At 41.1% G+C, this 17,345-nt stretch overlaps 1 protein-coding gene across 1 annotated transcript in view; it reads left to right on the top strand.

The window, feature by feature from the left end:
* Positions 1-15,189, top strand: part of RRAS2 (RAS related 2) — a 53,768-nt gene extending 38,579 nt beyond the window's left edge. Inside the window, exons 2-6 of the mRNA XM_063117240.1 lie at positions 6,320-6,407; positions 7,342-7,444; positions 7,906-8,014; positions 10,640-10,758; positions 13,822-15,189. Of these exons, the coding sequence (XP_062973310.1) occupies positions 6,320-6,407; positions 7,342-7,444; positions 7,906-8,014; positions 10,640-10,758; positions 13,822-13,909 (507 nt within the window). The 3' untranslated portion in view covers positions 13,910-15,189. The remainder of the gene's footprint in view (positions 1-6,319; positions 6,408-7,341; positions 7,445-7,905; positions 8,015-10,639; positions 10,759-13,821) is intronic.
* The last annotated feature ends 2,156 nt before the right edge of the window (positions 15,190-17,345 follow it).

The following is a 17,345-nucleotide window of genomic DNA, read 5'->3' on the forward strand; positions in this document are numbered from 1 at the left end:
TGCTTTCTGGAGGAACCAAACCTGGCCACAGTGATCATCCTCTAGCTGTGGCCTGATTGGACTATTCTAGTGTGTTCTACTTGGGGCTGGCTTTGAGAAGTGTCCAGAAACTTCCATTGGTTCAGAATATGGCAGCCAGATTAACTGGTAGACAGCAGATAATCGTTCTGTTCAAGCTGCACTAGTTTCCAATGTGTTATTCAAAGAGCTCATCATAACCTTTACATAACTAATTCAAAGAGCTGATCATAACCTTTACAGGCTAAAAAGTCTGGGGCCAAGGTACTGTTTTAAAGACCACCTCTTTCCATATGAATCTACTCTCTGCTTGGGTGCTTTGACTAAACAAAGTCCTTTTATTTGTCTCCTTTCCTTCTGAAGTGGTAGGGACATAAGATAGCATCCTGGCCAGGAGGAGGCAATCTGGTACCCTCCAGATATTTTAGACTACCGCTCCCACAATCCTTGACAAGTGACAGTGCAGGCTGGGGCTTCTGGAAGGTGTTTGGTTGCCTGGCCTTGGCAATTGCAGCACCCAGACTGGAATGCCTACCTCCAAGGGATCTGTACATTAAGAGCAGCCTTCCCCTTCATGGTGCCCTCCAGGTGTGTTGGACTAAGACTTCCAGCCAGCCATGTTTTAGCCACTTGCTGGCAGGACCGCAGCAAAGTGACATTTGGCTCTTCAAGAGAGTGTTTGGGCTAACTTTAATTGTGCTCCTGAATTGTCTTCAGTGGCTTTGTTCCTTCTGTCTCTTGGTTATTTTAATTTTTGTTATTATAAGCCAGCTTCAGGGTTATTATTGGAAAGGTGTGGTATAAAGGTTTAAATAGAACTTTTCATAGGAAAGCATCTTTGTAATATTGACACATGTTGCATAACACATGGAGTTCTGTCAATAGCATTCTTAAAGCGGCTTTGAAGTTGTCATTTGACTAATTCAAGAAGTTACAGTCTGAAGAATGTGTAGTTTCCTCATTACCCTACGAGTATTACTCTGAAATGAAAGCTGTAGTAGAAACATCTGCTCATATCCCTGTTGGTCTGAGAATTCACAGAACTGTTCAGCTCTTCTGGAATCATTTGACAGGTCTGAAAAGCTGTTAAACATTTTCTTTCCTGTTTATCTGCCCAAAGTCATGCTATCTCAAACGGCATAATAGCTTCTTTTATTCAGCTCCTAAATTGCTGACTCATGTCGAGATGCATTTGTAGGTACTGATTTTGTTATAGCTTATATCTCTGTTGTACTGAGCTCCTTCTTCAAAGCCTAGGTCTACCATCTGCAGAATACTAAACCTGAGGGAGGGAAAGTGTATTTCTGCTTTGGGCAGAAGACAAGAGCTGAAGATCTTTCTCTGCTTAAACATTCTGTAGAAAAGTGCATGGAACTGTCATGGTTAGGCAGTTTCTAAGACTGGAAGTTACACATTTTACTCTTGGTGAGAGGATTGCAGCCTATTCTTTTGGATTTAGAGTTCTGTGACCAACAAAACATCTAAAACTGCTAGATGCTGTACAGAAATTAAAATAGTTCCTGCCTGTAGGCTTACAATGTAACAGGAAAGTTGAGACATTTTATGGTGGAAAATGAGGTCCATCGGACTGGGGGAGCCAGGGTGAACAGCTAAATGTAAAAACAGGAAAGGAGGCTAAGGTTATTGGGCATTACAGTGATAGAGAGCTGCATGAAAGAAGGACACAGACCAGGAATAGAGAAGGTAACCTTAAGTTTAATTGGAAGGTGTGGTACATGCAGGGTGATGGATTCAGGGAAAAATTCACACATAGAAGAGCAAATAGAGCTACAGCAGCAAGGTTATGGAGACATCTGAAATAAGGATGAGAAGTTTTCAAGTGAAGAAGATGGTTCAAAGAGTAAGATTTATCCATCCAAGTGGAAAATATCTAACAGCAGCGTTTAAGAGAGAGGCTTAACAGTAGAAGGAGGAAGAGGAATGCTACAGTCAATGCAGGAAACAAGTGAGCAAATGAAAACATTGGCAGTGTCCATTGGGCATAAGTAAAAAGGAGAGGAAAGAATCCCATTTGTCTCAATTATGAGCTTGAGAAAAAACAAAAGCAACACTTTCAAAATAAAGAAAAAAGTGATGTTGAGAGAGATTGAGGGTTATGAGGGAAAAACAGAGGCTCTGATTTTCATCATTTTGTCTTAGTATTGTTGAAATGGAACTACTATAATGCTCCCAGGCTGCCTTTTGAAGGGTGTTTGAAAGGCTTGCCACAGAATGGTGGCCTCCTATCTCCTAATTGTGGAAGCAGTTGGTCGAGTACTAAAACATCTGCGCTGGTTCCTTATTGTCTACTGGTTACAAAGATGTGGATAAGTTTCATAGTTCGCATTGTGTGAAACAGCTTGTTGCCCTATATTCTGCCACTGTTTCTAATATCGTCACAGGGCAAGCCTATGTATGAGATCTATAATGTTAGGGTACACTGCTTTGTATTGGGTTCAGCTAAGTGCTGTTTTTTTTAAAAAAAATTTAAAGGCCTTCCTGCAACTCAAAACAACTTGTGGTTGCCGTAGAATCCTCTTATCCAGGTTCATATGTGTGTGGAGTTTGGGATATAGAGAGACTCAGAATGTAGACACTTGTACTTCATGTTTGTATGGCTTTTTGTAACATGAATTAGAAGAAGGCTGGGGTTGACTGACAGCCAGCCACGTTAGGAAAGTCCCTGTCTAATAATTTCAGTGCTGAACTAATTCGGTCATTCATCCAACATCTGCTCTGAGTAGTTTAGTCAAACAACTTTGTTTAAATGACTCATTAGCACTGATTCACTATTTATGGAGTCATAAAAATGAAGCTATAAAAAGGCTTTGTAGTTACAGTCCTTTGGCTTGGGGAGGAGGGGCTATCGCCACCATCTTTCCTAGTCAAATAACTTTAAGATCATTGTGACCCATTCCATTTCCACCTGCCCAAGTTATTGACTAGTTCTGTTGTTTTGCCCTTACCTTTATCTATTTAATGAGTGCCCAATAAAAATAAGGTCAATAATAATAATAATAATAATAATAATAATAATAATAATATCTTACCTGACTCTCCTGGATCAAGGCAGGGCACAACACAAATACATAACAACATAGAATATAATTGATTAAAAACATATAAAACTAATACATTATTAAAAAGCATCTTAAAATTCAACTGGGTAGGCCTGCCAGAAGAGATCAGTCTTTATGACTTTCTTAAATTCCGGAAGACTGTTATGTTGACAGTCTTGGCAGGCCATTCCACAGTCTGAGAGCGGTAGAAGAGAAGGTCCTCTGTGTAACAGTTGTCAGCCTAGTTTTTGCTGATTGGAGTAAATCCTTCCCAGAGGACCTGAGCGTGCTGGGTGGATTGTACAGGAGAAGGTGATCCACAGGTAACTTCGACCCAAACCATGTAGGGCTTTAAAGGTAATAACCAATACTTTATACTTCGCCCAGAAACTAATTGGCAGCCAGTGAAGTGATTTTAAAGCTGGTGTAATATGGTCACCCCTAGATGTACTTGTGACCAACCTAGCTGCCATATTTTGCACTAGTTGAAATTTCTGGACTAGACACAAAGGTAGCCCTATGTAGAGCGCATTGCAGAAGTTGAGCCTCGAAGTTACCAGCATGTGTGCTACCATCTTTAGGTCTCTAGATTTAAATGATGATGATGATGATGATGATGATGATACGAATTAAATTCCAATAAAAATAGTCAACAATATAAAGCTGATAAAAATGCCCACACAGTATGAAATATAATATCAGATATATGAGGTGAACCCACATTGCAGTGACTAAAGTAATAAAACACTAAAATATTTTAAAGAACATTTTAAAATCCTGGAAGAACATTAAAGTCAGCCTGGTGCCAGAAAGACAGCAGTACGGACTTCTTATGGGAAAGCATTAATCTCATTTCATCTCCATGATCTTCTTTTTCGGGTTGTTCCTTGCTTTGCAGCCTGGTTTTGATGTAGAACTCTCAGGCTTGCTTCGGAGGTAGGTAAGGGTTGTACTGCTTTTGCACAGGGGTCATGTTGGCCATGGACACTATCACACCCAAAGTAAAATAGATTATTAAATAAATAAATAAAGGCAACACTGTACTGTCCTGGTACTCATTTTTAGTGTTGTCCTGCCTTGAATGTCAGGATGGGAAGGAGAAGTGGTTTCTCCTCTGGAGAGCTTGTGCCAGGTCCTAGAAACATGAAGCTGCTATTGTTCAGCATCGGGGAGGCATTGCAGTGTTCTCACTGGACCTCACAATCTCACACACAAATGGAGAATAGATGGAGGCAGGAAAGGGAGCTCAGTCTCTTGGCATGGGGTGCTTCACTCATTGGTATGGATTCTGTGGAAAATTTTGAACTAGAAAATTGTCTGGTTCCCCAAATTGATTGAGATCTTATTTAGCATGCCACATTAATTTTATGTGCTTTATAAATATCTGAAGTTTGTCCAATAGTCAGACGTATTTGAACTGAAATACCTGTTTAGGGAGGGAAAAGCTGCAATGTGCACTTAGTGTAGTATAAATGTTATATTCAAACAAATGCAAAGCTTTACTTGGGCATCTAGTTTTATTGGAATATTCACATTTAAGCTTTAAGAAAAAAGCAAAAGCACTGAAAACTCTGAAGAAACTTATTTTAGGGATCTAGGAAGCTGCTTTATACCGAGTCAGAGCGTTGATCCATCTAAGCCCAGTATTGCCAACACTAACTGGCAGCGGCTCTTCAGGGTTTCATGCAGGAATTTATCCAGCCCTACCTGGAGACACCAGAGATCCAAAGCAGGACTCTACCATTGAGCTGTGGCTCCTCCCCTTAGCATAACACAATAGCTGTGCACAAGTATATGTGCTTCCTAGGGATGGTCAACTGGAAAAACCCACAACTTTGATTTCATATTTGGCCAATACTGTATTCATTCCAGTTTTTCAATTTGACATATATGTCAAATTGGAGAGCCAGTGTGGTGTAGTGGCTAAGGTTTTGGACTGGGAGTTGGGAGATCTAGGTTCTAGTCCCCATTTGGCCATAAAAACCCATTGGGTGACTTTGGGCCAGTCACAGGCTCTCAGCCCAACCTACCTCACAGGGTTGTTGTTGTGAGGATAAAGTGGAGAGGAGGAGGATTATGTATGCCACCTTGGGTTCCTTGGAAGAAAAATGATGGGATATAAATGCAATAATAAATAAATAAATAAATAAATTGTATTCATTCATTCTCTTATTGAAATGGGGGGGGGGGAGAATCCACCCCACATCACTGGCTTCACTTCAGTAGTAAAACCAGCCCTTCTCAAAAGAAGACCCTAAACTGCAGTCTGAAAAAAGGGTGAGTGGGATTTTATAGTGTTGCCCAATTGCCCTTTCTCTAGTACATAATTGGTATTAACCTCAGTGGAACAAACTTCTGTGCCACTCCGATATTTGGATAGCAAGTTTGCCTTGCATAAATTCCACTCCGGTTCTCTGTACTGAATTCCTAATTAAATGTAAAAAAAGAGAAAAGAAGGACATAATTACAACAATGGTTTTTCTTTCCCATTAACCTAGGATGTATCTGCAAATGGGTTTTTGCTGCTTCTTCCACCCTGATCTTCATAAAACAGTGTAAAATTTTCATGTCTAGAAAGTATGGCAGCTTCTTACTGCACAGCAAAATAAAACCTCAAAAGTACTTAGCTTTAGATAAATGCCCTTAGACTAGATAAATTGTGTGACACGTTGCACAGAAGCACTGCTTTCCTGATCATTTAATGCATGTGTTTTAGCCATAATCTAGTTATAATATAGTCACTAGATTCTGGTGTGTTCAACAACGTAATGTGAATTACCCTACTAAGAATGTATCCCAACTCACGAGGTGGTAGGCTGCCAAATTCTGAACCTGCTAATGGTTCTGTACCACCAGTAAGAGTGGTCGTCTAACCCAAGAAACAGAAGTTCATGAATGTCCACAATTCAGGAATGTTCACAACACATAAACGTGGTGCGTTTATACAGCATCACTTGGCAGCCTCATAGTTGCATTAAGCAGTAAGGAGAACAAGATTGCCTCCAGGAAAGCACTGCATGATTAGTTCTAATTCAGCTAATTGTGGGTAGCTGTGATATGAATATTCTGCGTTCTAACCCACTAAAATGCAGTTGGTCATGCGAACATAGTTGCTCAGAGGACGATTGTATTAATTCTCTTTGAGGACTGACATTATTGATGAGGAAGAATGACTTGATGGATCTGAGGGATTGGAGAATAACTCTGGGTTTCAACATCCTTTTCTTCTTTTCTCTCTGCAGTCCTACTTTGTTACCGATTATGATCCGACAATTGAAGATTCTTACACAAAACAATGTGTGATAGATGAGAGAGCAGCAAGACTGGATAGTAAGTTTTCTTTTTTGTTGTTGTTCATGTTTTTGTCAGACTGTTGAATTTGTTTTGGCTGCAGAATGTGGGAAGGATCCAATAGTGATCATGTGCTACCACTTGATTATCATGCTAGTGTAAACCAATGCTTGTGCAGTGTTGCTTGTGAGTGCGACAGAATTCCCGGGAAACCTGTTGGGCTGAATTTTGACATTTCACTTTGATTTGTGATAGCACAACGTCAATAGCAGTGCCACACAGCCACTGTAGGATCCTTCCCTGTATGTTTGGACTCTTGTCCATACTGGTGCTGACTCTCAATTTCCTTAACAACTATTACATGTTATAAATATATAACTATCTCATGTGATGTTGAAGGCCTCCCTGCCTTTGTGGTAGAGACTTCTACATTGTCGTATGGCCCCAGGGAAAAAACAGATGTATGTACATGTGTGCGTGCATGTGTGTACTATACGTGTGCTTTCCAGTTTGCCTAGAAAGGGGTGGTGGTGTCATTTTTAAGATTAAAGAAAGCATGCAGCAGATGGGGGTAAAGCCTGCCTCCTCAGCCTTCCCACATGTTGTGGCTTTAAGACTTTTCCTTGTGGCTCACTTCCGTTTTTGAAGCTGGGCTGGGGAAAATGCTTTAAGACAGTGGAGTGTGTTGGTGAGTCATGGGAGGGGCAGGTGTTGGTCCCATTTCTTACATGCTCTGATTAATCTTAAAAGGGAACCATACCTCACCCCTGCCTTATGACCTAACTATCACACACATTTGTTTCCTATCCATGCATCTGTGAGGATGTGAATATCTCAGAAACTTGGTCACCAAATAAGGCAGCCTTAACTAATGTTTGGAGCATGGCAGGATGGAGGTTATAGCACAAGGAGAATGTGCAGCTTCTCTTGACGTACTTCATCTTGGGAAGTAAAATCAACCTCTCAACTCTAGTCCTAGACACAGCAGGCCAAGAAGAATTTGGAGCCATGCGGGAACAGTACATGAGGACAGGTGAAGGCTTTCTGCTCGTTTTCTCGGTCACAGATAGAGGAAGGTAAGGCAAAAATGAAATCCTCTGAAATATATATCAGTACCATAGAATGTACTTACACAGTGGCAATAACTAGAATAAGTAACATTGACATGTATTTGGCTATGGCTTTCAGCATCCTGACTTAATGCTAGACTAGGGTCCAGAGAACCATTCAGCTAGTTCTACTTGCCCAAGAAGACTGTGGACTTGTGTTCCTTGAAAAGTGGGGATTTCAAAAGCACTGTTGGATATTTCATAGTGAGCTCCATTTAAAAGGAAAATTTAAAAAATTCTACTGGACAAATACAAGCTCTTGGGGTACCAAAGAGTATGGACTGGGTGGCGGCGGCTGCTTTCAGTTCATGTCTCACCTCTGCCACAAACGTCTTGCGTGGCCTTCGGCAAGCTTTCCCCAAAGTTGGGACTTCATAGCATGCAGTTGCTATTCTAACGGATGTGTTTTCCTTTCCTCACTCCTTCAGCTTTGAAGAGATCTATAAGTTTCAACGGCAGATTCTTAGAGTAAAAGATCGTGATGAATTTCCTATGATTCTAGTTGGTAATAAAGCAGACTTGGACCATCAAAGACAGGTAACATATGTGACAGTAGTTAAATTCTAAAAAGACCTTGCATCCCCTTCTTACGACCATAGCTCGGTGGTAGAGTATATGCTTTGCAGGCCAAAGGTTCAATCCTTCGCATTTCAGGTGAGGGCTGGGGAAGCTTCCTGTTTGAAACCCTGGGAAGCTGCTGTTAGATAGCGTGGGCAAAACAGAACTAGATTTAACCTGGTGCTCTTTACTTGTTATAAGACAGCTTCCTATGCTGACTACTTTAAGCGGTTGTAATATGGCATAGGTGGAAGTTGACCATAGCAGCATCTGCTACAATCAAATCGATTTGGCCCTCCTTGTTAAACCTTGGGCAGAATCACTGCTGTGGTTTACCCTTAAAAAAAAAAGGACCATTTTTAAAGGGAGGGGGCATTGCATTGATGAACAAATTCCTTTCAGCAATAGCATCTTTCATCCAGATGCCCTAAAGGAGATCAAGCAGTCCAGCTTTACAGGAATGTTGCCAAGATAAAGGCATCTTGAACTGAAAACAAGTAGTGGATAAAAATTGTAAGGCTATGGGATAGGAAACTGGCTTACCTAACTTACTGAAGCATTTTTACATAAACCAACTTCTCTGAGTAATGCCATATGAATGTGATTCAGGTCAAAATCTATGAAGATGAGACACCGATCCATGACATCATTATCAAGGCATTAGTCTCTTTCCAATTATGTTGACAACACTTCCCGTACCAACAATGACTCACCATGTTGGAGAGTGCCCAGAAGATCATCCTCTGTTAACAGAAGTAGCAAATCTCTCCAGAACAGACACTAACTAGAAACTTACTATTATTTATTACATATTTATATTGCCCAACAGCCAAGGCTTTCTGGGCAGTTCACAATTAAAACAGTTAAAAACACAATATACAAAGTCAGAATTTAAAACTTCAAAAAAAATGTTTTTAAAAAATGTCACATAAAACCAGGAAAAGGTATAATCCAGAGAAGGCTTGTCTAGAAAGATGTGTTTTCAGGAGGTGTTTAGAAGATGTTATATTTTTCACCTCTCGAACTGCACGCAAGAGGGCTTTCCAGAGGGTGGGTGCTGCTACAGAGAAGGCGGGCCGTCGAGGTTCTTCGTGACAGCATTCTGTTAGTCTTGGAATGATGAGCAGGACCACCTCTGATGATCATAAATGTTGTCTGGTCGTGTATAAGGGAAGGTGGTCTGCTAGATATCCTGGTTCCAAGTTGTTTAGGGCTTTTTAAGAAAATAGCATGACCTTGTACATGGCTCGGTAGCTAACAGGCAGCCAGTGCAGTTCTTTTAACACTGGTTTTATGTGGGCAGAACTAGGCATCCCGGTGAGCACCCTAGCTGCTGTGTTCCGCACAAGCTGCAGTTTCCAAATCACACATGGGTAGCCCACATAGAGCGCATTACAGTAGTCTAATTGTGAGGTTACCAGTGCATGAATGACCATGGCTAGGCTATCCCTATCCAGGAACGGGCCTAGCTGGCAAACCAACCCAAGTTGATAATGGGTGCTCTGGGCTACCGAGGCCACTGGGGTCTTCAGTGACAAAGATGGATCCAGGATGCACTTTTGAACAAGTATATATTTTTTATCTGTTTGGATATTGCAAACAGGATTCAAACAGTTAGTCTACTTGCAGCTTTAAAGTACTTTACGCGTGAGTGAATGATCAAGGCTATTCCAAAACCCAGTTGTGGCAGTACTGAACTGACATCTGTGTACTATGCTTAGCTTTGTTCTTGTACCTCAGGGATGGCCAGCTTGTAGGCCAAAACATCTGGAGGGCCACAGCTCTCATCAACCATCGCCATTGGCTATGCCAGCTAGGACTGATGGGAGTTGTGGCCCTCCAGATGATTTAGTCTAGAAGTTGCCCAGCCCTGTGATAGCTGAACCCATCATGGTACACATTGTGCTGTAATTTAATACAAACAACATTCTGCACAAATTCATGTGGCTCCAGGTAATTTGATTTAGGGAAGTGTGTGATTGCACTCGAGCTGCAGTAATACAATCTCCAGATTCAGATACCATATGTTACTAAATACCAGGTGCTGGGAGCAATAACAGAGTATTACAATCTGCCCAGAGAATGGCCATTATTGGTGGATTAAAAATATAATAAATAATGATTACCTTCATGCCATGCTTGTGGGGTTTGCAGAAGCAATGGCCTGGCCACTGTGGGATATTATGTTGGACTAGACAGGCCATTGGTCTAATCCAGCAAGGCTCTTCTTATGTTCTTAGTGTTCTTTCCCATCAATGAGGCATTATGGCTACTGGGCTACGCTACGGCATATGGTTGTAACACTTCTGTGTCACAACTCCATCTTCTAATTTTATGTAGAAACAAACTAGATACTTGGTCTGTGTCTTTGCTTTGTTAAGCATTTAGGGTATTGGACTCAATTTTTTAAAACAGCGTTTCTATTTAAAGCAACATGTTGACAAAGATCACAGTTGATCGAGCATTCGATGCATGGCATTGCATTTCAGCAGTGTGCAAGAAACTGCTGTATGTGATGACAGAGCATGCATTAGGTAGGTCAGCCAATTGGAACGTATCAGTAGATTGCTGAATATCTATCATATCTCTTATCCTTGTTTTAAGATAACACAAGAGGAAGGACAGCAACTAGCACGGCAGCTGAAAGTAACATATATGGAAGCATCAGCAAAAATACGACTGAATGTAGACCAAGCTTTTCATGAACTTGTCAGAGTTATAAGGTAAGTTTCATACTGTAAACAAGATTCCCACCCACCCTGTTTTCATCCCAAAGTTGGGGGATGGAATTTTGGGATGAAAACGGAGGACGCATCACTCCCCTCTTCCCAGAGTGAAGCGATCCAAATCAGGAGCGTGCATGTTTACACTGAAATAAATAAGCCAATCAGGCATAGCAGAATGCTTAGTTACAGATGTTGAGCAATTATTTTTAAATCTTGTGTAATTGTAGCCATATCAACAGTGTTACTGTGTTGGGGTTATTTATCAGAACCATGTCATAGGAAATGTAACGTTGCCTAGAACCCCAGCATGAATTATCCTGTATAATTTCTGTACTCTTTAGCTTTCTAGACAATGCATTATATCCACTTCCTCCAGTACTACACGTTTTCTTCAGAACAATCATGTTTCAGTTCACTATTTAAATACATTTTCTAAAAGAACCTACTTATTACTTCTGTTAGCCTGGCATACTTCGGAAAGCTAAAGTGAGCACTACGTTTGGCCACAAATCTATCTGGATGGAAAGGGATCCTTTCAAGATTCAAAGCCTCCTGTCTTTACTAGTAAAATGCAAAGGCAGGAGTAGACTGCCTGGAAAAAAAATTAATTGGGAGGGGAGGGGGAATTGAAACAAATTGGGAGAATATATATTAGATTTTTCAAAAATCCTTGAGAAAAACTGGGCATTGTAAAATTTGTCTTGACTCCACCGTGGCTCATTGCCCATTCCTCCATGATGGGTTGGCATGTCTGGGTTCAGATGACATGCCCGACCATCATGGGTACAACAGCTCCAAGAGCAAGCCATGGGTTGTTGCCCACATGCAAGCTGCGCTGTGGGAATTGTTCTGGGTTTGAATGACACAACAACCCACCATGGCTTGGCACTCACTTGTTCAACGCTTCCCCCAGTCTTCAGCTATTTGAGAAAGGGAAGATCTACCCCACCTTTTTGTGGCTCCCATTTGGAGCACTTACTGCTGCGGTTGCTCTAAATGGAAGCTTTAAAAAGTCAGAGCGAGGGGGAGCCTAGATCTTCCCATTCTTGAGTAGCTGGAGACTAGGGGAAGTTTTGAATGGAAGCAGGACACAGACAGGTGCCAGTTAAGCTCTTAAAACCCCAAGGATCACCTTGTTATGCTAAGGGGGCGATATTGTCCCCACCTTCATTTTGATGCACTTAACCTCTCCTGATCTTTCCCACTTTTCCAACCTTGCGCTGTCAACAGTGCTCAAAGTCGCCTGCATACAGTTTCCTCTTGTCAGTTTCCTTGTATGTTTCCTACTGCATTTTTCTTCCCTTTGACAGCAGAAAGCATTGACAAGGCAAAGCTATACACATTGGACAGCCACAAGTGCTCACTTGCACATCTCCAAGAGACCCATTTTAAAAAATAAAATAAAATAAATTGTGGGGCCAAAACCTTAAAAAAAACAACCCAAAAACCTGGAAACTGAAAATGGGGTAACGATCAGAATGGGGATGGGGATGGGATGGGCAGACAGGACGGATTCTGCCATGAAGGACACTGTAATACTGGCTGGAGGTCCGAGGGGAAAGGAGGAGGAGAACAACCTTGGTGAGCACACAGTGGGTTGTGCCCCATACAACCCACACCATGAAGCTAAGGTCCTCTTCCGGGTGCCTGCTCTGAAGGAAACTCGGAGGACGGCAACAAGGTAGAGGGCCTTTTCAGTGGTGCCCCCCCACAATTATGGAACGGTCTCCCTGACGAGGCTCGCCTGGTACCAAAAATAACTTTGTTATTTTTTCGGCGCCAGGTCAAGACTTTTCTCTTCTCCTAGGCGTTTAACAGCATATGCTGAGTTTTTTTCTTAACTAACCCCAGAACAGTTGTTTTTAAATGGAGATTGTCTGATTTTATGCTTTTTATGGTTTTAAATTTTGCATAGTGGTTTTAATTTTTGTGAACCGCCCAGAGAGCTTCGGCTATTGGGCGGTATAAAAATGTAATAAATAAATAAATAAAAATAAATAAATAAACAAACAAATATTTGTTTTCAGTGCTCACTGTTTTTAATCTTTGTAAACTGCCCAGACAGCTTCAGCTATGGGGCAGTATATAAATGTAAATAGTAATAATAATAATAATTAATTGCGGAGTGGATTGTCATGTTGTGTGAAGGTGGGCATAGATTGGTGAGGGGTTTTGTTGAACTATGGGTTGTCTTTGAAATGTGGGTTTTGTGAGCCCAGCCATCCTAAAAAAACACCCCAACATTGTTTGTTAACTGTGTACAACCCACAGTTCCCCACCCTGCAACAAACCATGGTTCATTCATGGTTAACAAACCATGGTTTGTTAGCGTGGCTGGATTCGCACAGTACAACAACACACAATGGTTCATTGACAACCCACAGTCAACCCATACTCAACTTTGAGTATGGGTTATCCTGTAGAATAAATCCAGCCATTATGCTAGTCAAAGAAATTGGGAATATTAAAAGGAAAATAAGTTACAATGAGACATTACAAGTACTGCCAATAACAAATTTTCCACAAAGCATGAAGCAGCCAGCTAAAAACATCATTCTGGGTTAATCCCTCTGGAGCTGGAATGATCGCTTTTATGCACTTTTATCATAGGGTGCAAATGGCAGATCTGTAGCTCCAAAGGCTGGATTCCTTAAAGCTGAAATTTGCTTCCATCTTGAGTCCTATAATGATAGCAAGAATTGAGAACTTGTGGCTCTGCCGCTATTGCTGGGCTGCAGCCCCCGACAGCCTTGGCTAGCATAATGGAGGGGGCGTAGCTCACTGTGGTAGAGCACCTAATTTGCATGCAGAAGGTACCCAGCTTTTCCAGGTAAGGTGAGGAATGGAATCCTGCCTGAAACCCCGGGGAGCTGCTGCCAGTCAGTGTCGACAATACTGGGCTAGGTGGACCGGACTCAGTATGAGGCAGCTTCCTATATTCCTCTCCCTGTTCTAAACAGATTTTTAACAGAGAAATTTGTGGCCAATTGAGAACTTAAGTGAGTGCAAATTGTATTGAGCTGAAGGCTGAACTTAATCTGCAGTTTTGTTCCTTCATAGGAAATTTCAAGAACAAGAATGCCCTCCTTCTCCAGAGCCAACAAGGAAAGAAAAGGACAAGAAAGGGTGCCATTGTACTATCGTCTAAAAATCCTTTGAACCAAGCTATTGACTGCCAGATTAATTCTCTTCACCTACCTTTCTATGTGTCTCGGTGTTTTGTCTAGCCTTATATGTGCATGTTGTATAAAATGGTCACCAAAGTAGCCTTAGTCTAGAAGAACCAGACTGACCCAGTCCTAGAAGACCTCTTAGTCCTCTCAGGTCAGATGTCAAAACACTAAGGCTTCTTTTAATATTCCTGATTTCTTTCTTCTGTTGTGTAAAGAAGCTTGCACCTTGTGGAGTTTTATTCACAATAGAGACGAAACAATCTTAGACAAGGTATTGAAGTCAAGCTTAAAAGTTGCTGTATGAGTATCCCCCCCCATGCACACACACACACACACACTTGTGACATCTTTGTTAATCACACTCAAGAGGGAGTCCTCTAATCAAAATGTAGAGTATTTTTTTAAAAAGCGGATTTGGAGGTTTTACCCTTTGATTAGGCTAGACTTCAAAATTCAGCTTGCCTTACAGGAAGCCAATACACTGAATTTCATTGTCAGGAGAGTTCTGTGTTTCAGCTCTTGTTTATGCTGCAGCTTTTTTCAGTGGTCAACAGTCTACTGTATTTATTTTATGGCTCCAGTAACAGCTACAGGATTATAACAATTAAACTATGTGGCCAAATACCTGGGCTCATTTCTGGACTTGAGCATTTCAGTTTTAGAAGATTTTACAACATGGTTTGGAATAATAATAAAAAGTGTCTTCCTTTTGTATCTCCAGGTAAGGGATTCAAGAAAACTAAACCTGTAGCTGATTTTGTTTTTTGTGTAATATAAAAAGATGAATTTGCTCTTTTCATTGTCAGATGATTAAATGTTTTTTGCTATATACTTTTATACATTATTTTCTTATCAAACTAGTTAACAAGTATTTTTATATGTTTGTAAGCAAATATGCTTTCATGGCATAACTTGTGTATATGTAAAGATGAGTATTTAATTCTCACAGTACACTTTTAACTGACAAAATTAATGCAGGTTTTGCAGAACTGTGGTAGAACTTCTTTTCTGTTCCAGTTGTATCCAGCAGTGGCCAACCATGTGCCTGCCCAATGTATCTGTGAAGTGTCATGGTTTTCCAAATTGCCTTCCGTATCCTTTTACAAATGACTGATCGATATGTGACAATTAAACTGTACAAACCTTTCACTGAATGTTCAGTTCAGTTGTGGATTCTGTCAGACTTTCAATTATGCAAACTGTGGCTAAGCTATTCAGGACTATCCTGTGACATTAAATATTGAGTGGTATTGATGATTTGTCATCTTCCTGAAAGTGTAAAGCTGTTCTATGCGGTTTGGTTATTAAACATACCTTTGTATAACTCCAGGTCCCAGAATTAACGGTGTTGGTTTATGGATCCGTGGTGGGGAGGGGAGGAGACTAGTAGCTAAAAGGGCAATTTTACACAATGCTCCAGAAATGTTGGACTGCATCTCCCATAATTCCCAGCTAGCATAGAAGATGCAGTCCAATACACCTAGAAGTCACTGGTTTGGGAAAGTCTGTAATATAGGTTGCTGAAATTGCTTGAAAAGCTGACTAATCAAAACATAACAAATCCATTTAACATAAAATGATGCAACATGACTTTTTAATTATGCTGTGAGATTCCTGATGACTACTAAAATGTAACTTGAACATCAGAATGTTTAAACAGCACACACATCCTATCACACATGGAGGCTGTGTAAATGTTTCTACCCCAGTTCAGTTGCTGGTGCTGCACTTACATGGCCATGTTCAGAGAATCTGTAATCATACCAGTCAGGTTACTTGAGAAAAGAGAGTTGGGAACTAGATTTAGTCCCGCCTGCTTTTCCTTGCATAATAGCTGATTTAGCATGCATACATATGTACAACTAGATTGAGGTCTAATTGCAGATTACTGTTTGAAGCTTTTCCCTATTTGCAAAACCCATAATCTCACTACAGTGGTAATAGGATTTCCTTAAGATAACATTGCACAAATTGGTGTGTTAAATTTATGAACAGTTAAAAGGCATGTGGTCTGGAATGCAATGAATTCCTCCTCATGTGCAGACTTAACAAAACATGTCTCTTGCTTAGCAACACCAGCTTGATGAAAGCATAGAGAATGTATCCAGAACCACATAAATCAGGTCCAACTTCGCAAGTGCGCCTGACATCTGAGGGCTTTGCCATGTTGCAAAATTGGGGACAGCTAGAGCAGTGAATGTCCTCAAGCAGGGTATGTTTGGATGAACCTTCTCTTTCTTCTGGAGTTAGCTTTGAGGAGACTTTGGGTGCATATACTTTCTTTCCAAACCTTATTTGTGGTCCCTCTCTCACTGAACTGAAATAAATGAATTGAGGTTTATCTTCTAGGGTCAGAAGATCATGATTTTGTAGTTCTCTTTTTCTTGCAGTGAGAGGAGGAGGGTCAGTGTGGGATCCCCAAACCCACTTTCCAGAGAGAAAATAATATCTGAACAGACCTTCACTTTAGAGAAAATACTGACGCAGTATGGAAATCAGCTAAAGCGTATTACCTAATGGTATCTCTAGTTTGTTTACTTTTTGCTGAAGTCCAAAGTCTCAGAATAGTAGCCTCGTTCTGTGATCTGCCTAATTTTACACATGGATATCATTAAAAATTAGATGTTGTGTGACTGTGGGAGAGATGAATAATATCTGTTAATAGTCGGAGCTGTCGTGTAAAATATATACGCTTGCGTAACTACTGTAAATGTTAACACTATTCCAACCCCCTTTGCCAACTTCACATACATAACTAGGAAGGCACTGCAGGATAGCTCTGGTTTGTACTCCTGGTTTTTGATGTTAAGGTCATCTGGCAACTTCTTGTTCAATTCCTTTTCTAAAGAGGTTGTTTTTGTTTTAATAGAATCCATTTTTATTTCAGAGACTTACTTTGCTCCTGAGTTCCATCAGGTCTGCACCTTTCAGTTACATTGTGAAATATGAAATGTTTTTTCCCCCCCTAGAGCCGGGAACTGGGTGCATTGTAATAGGAAAATGACTAGTTGGAAGTTTTAGGCAGGAATCTGTTTGGCTCCTTTCCCTTTTGTAGCACTCAGTGCACTCTGCTATTACCTCCCAGTGGTTGTGGCAGGCACCACTGCCGTTTAGGTTGCTCAGTGAGGAGTAGAGACAGATGTCCAATCGTTCTGTTTCCAGTGCTCCTTCAGCTGGCCAGAAAGAGCAACTGGTATCCTAGTTGTGCTCTTTCCTCGGCAACCACAGGAACCGGCTGCGGCTTCGCTCAGTCGCTTCGTACAGGGTGGGAGAGAGAAACAGCCAGGAGCCCAGCTGTTAGTGCCAGGCAACTGTAGCAGCACAATAAGTAAGCGGGAATCGGCTGTCTCCTGAAGGAAGCCCAAGACGGTCAGTTGCAAGCCTCACCAGAGACCCGAGCCAAAAGTTACA

This window comes from Elgaria multicarinata, chromosome 2 (genome assembly GCF_023053635.1).
Source record: "Elgaria multicarinata webbii isolate HBS135686 ecotype San Diego chromosome 2, rElgMul1.1.pri, whole genome shotgun sequence".
Lineage (NCBI taxonomy): Eukaryota > Metazoa > Chordata > Lepidosauria > Squamata > Anguidae > Elgaria > Elgaria multicarinata.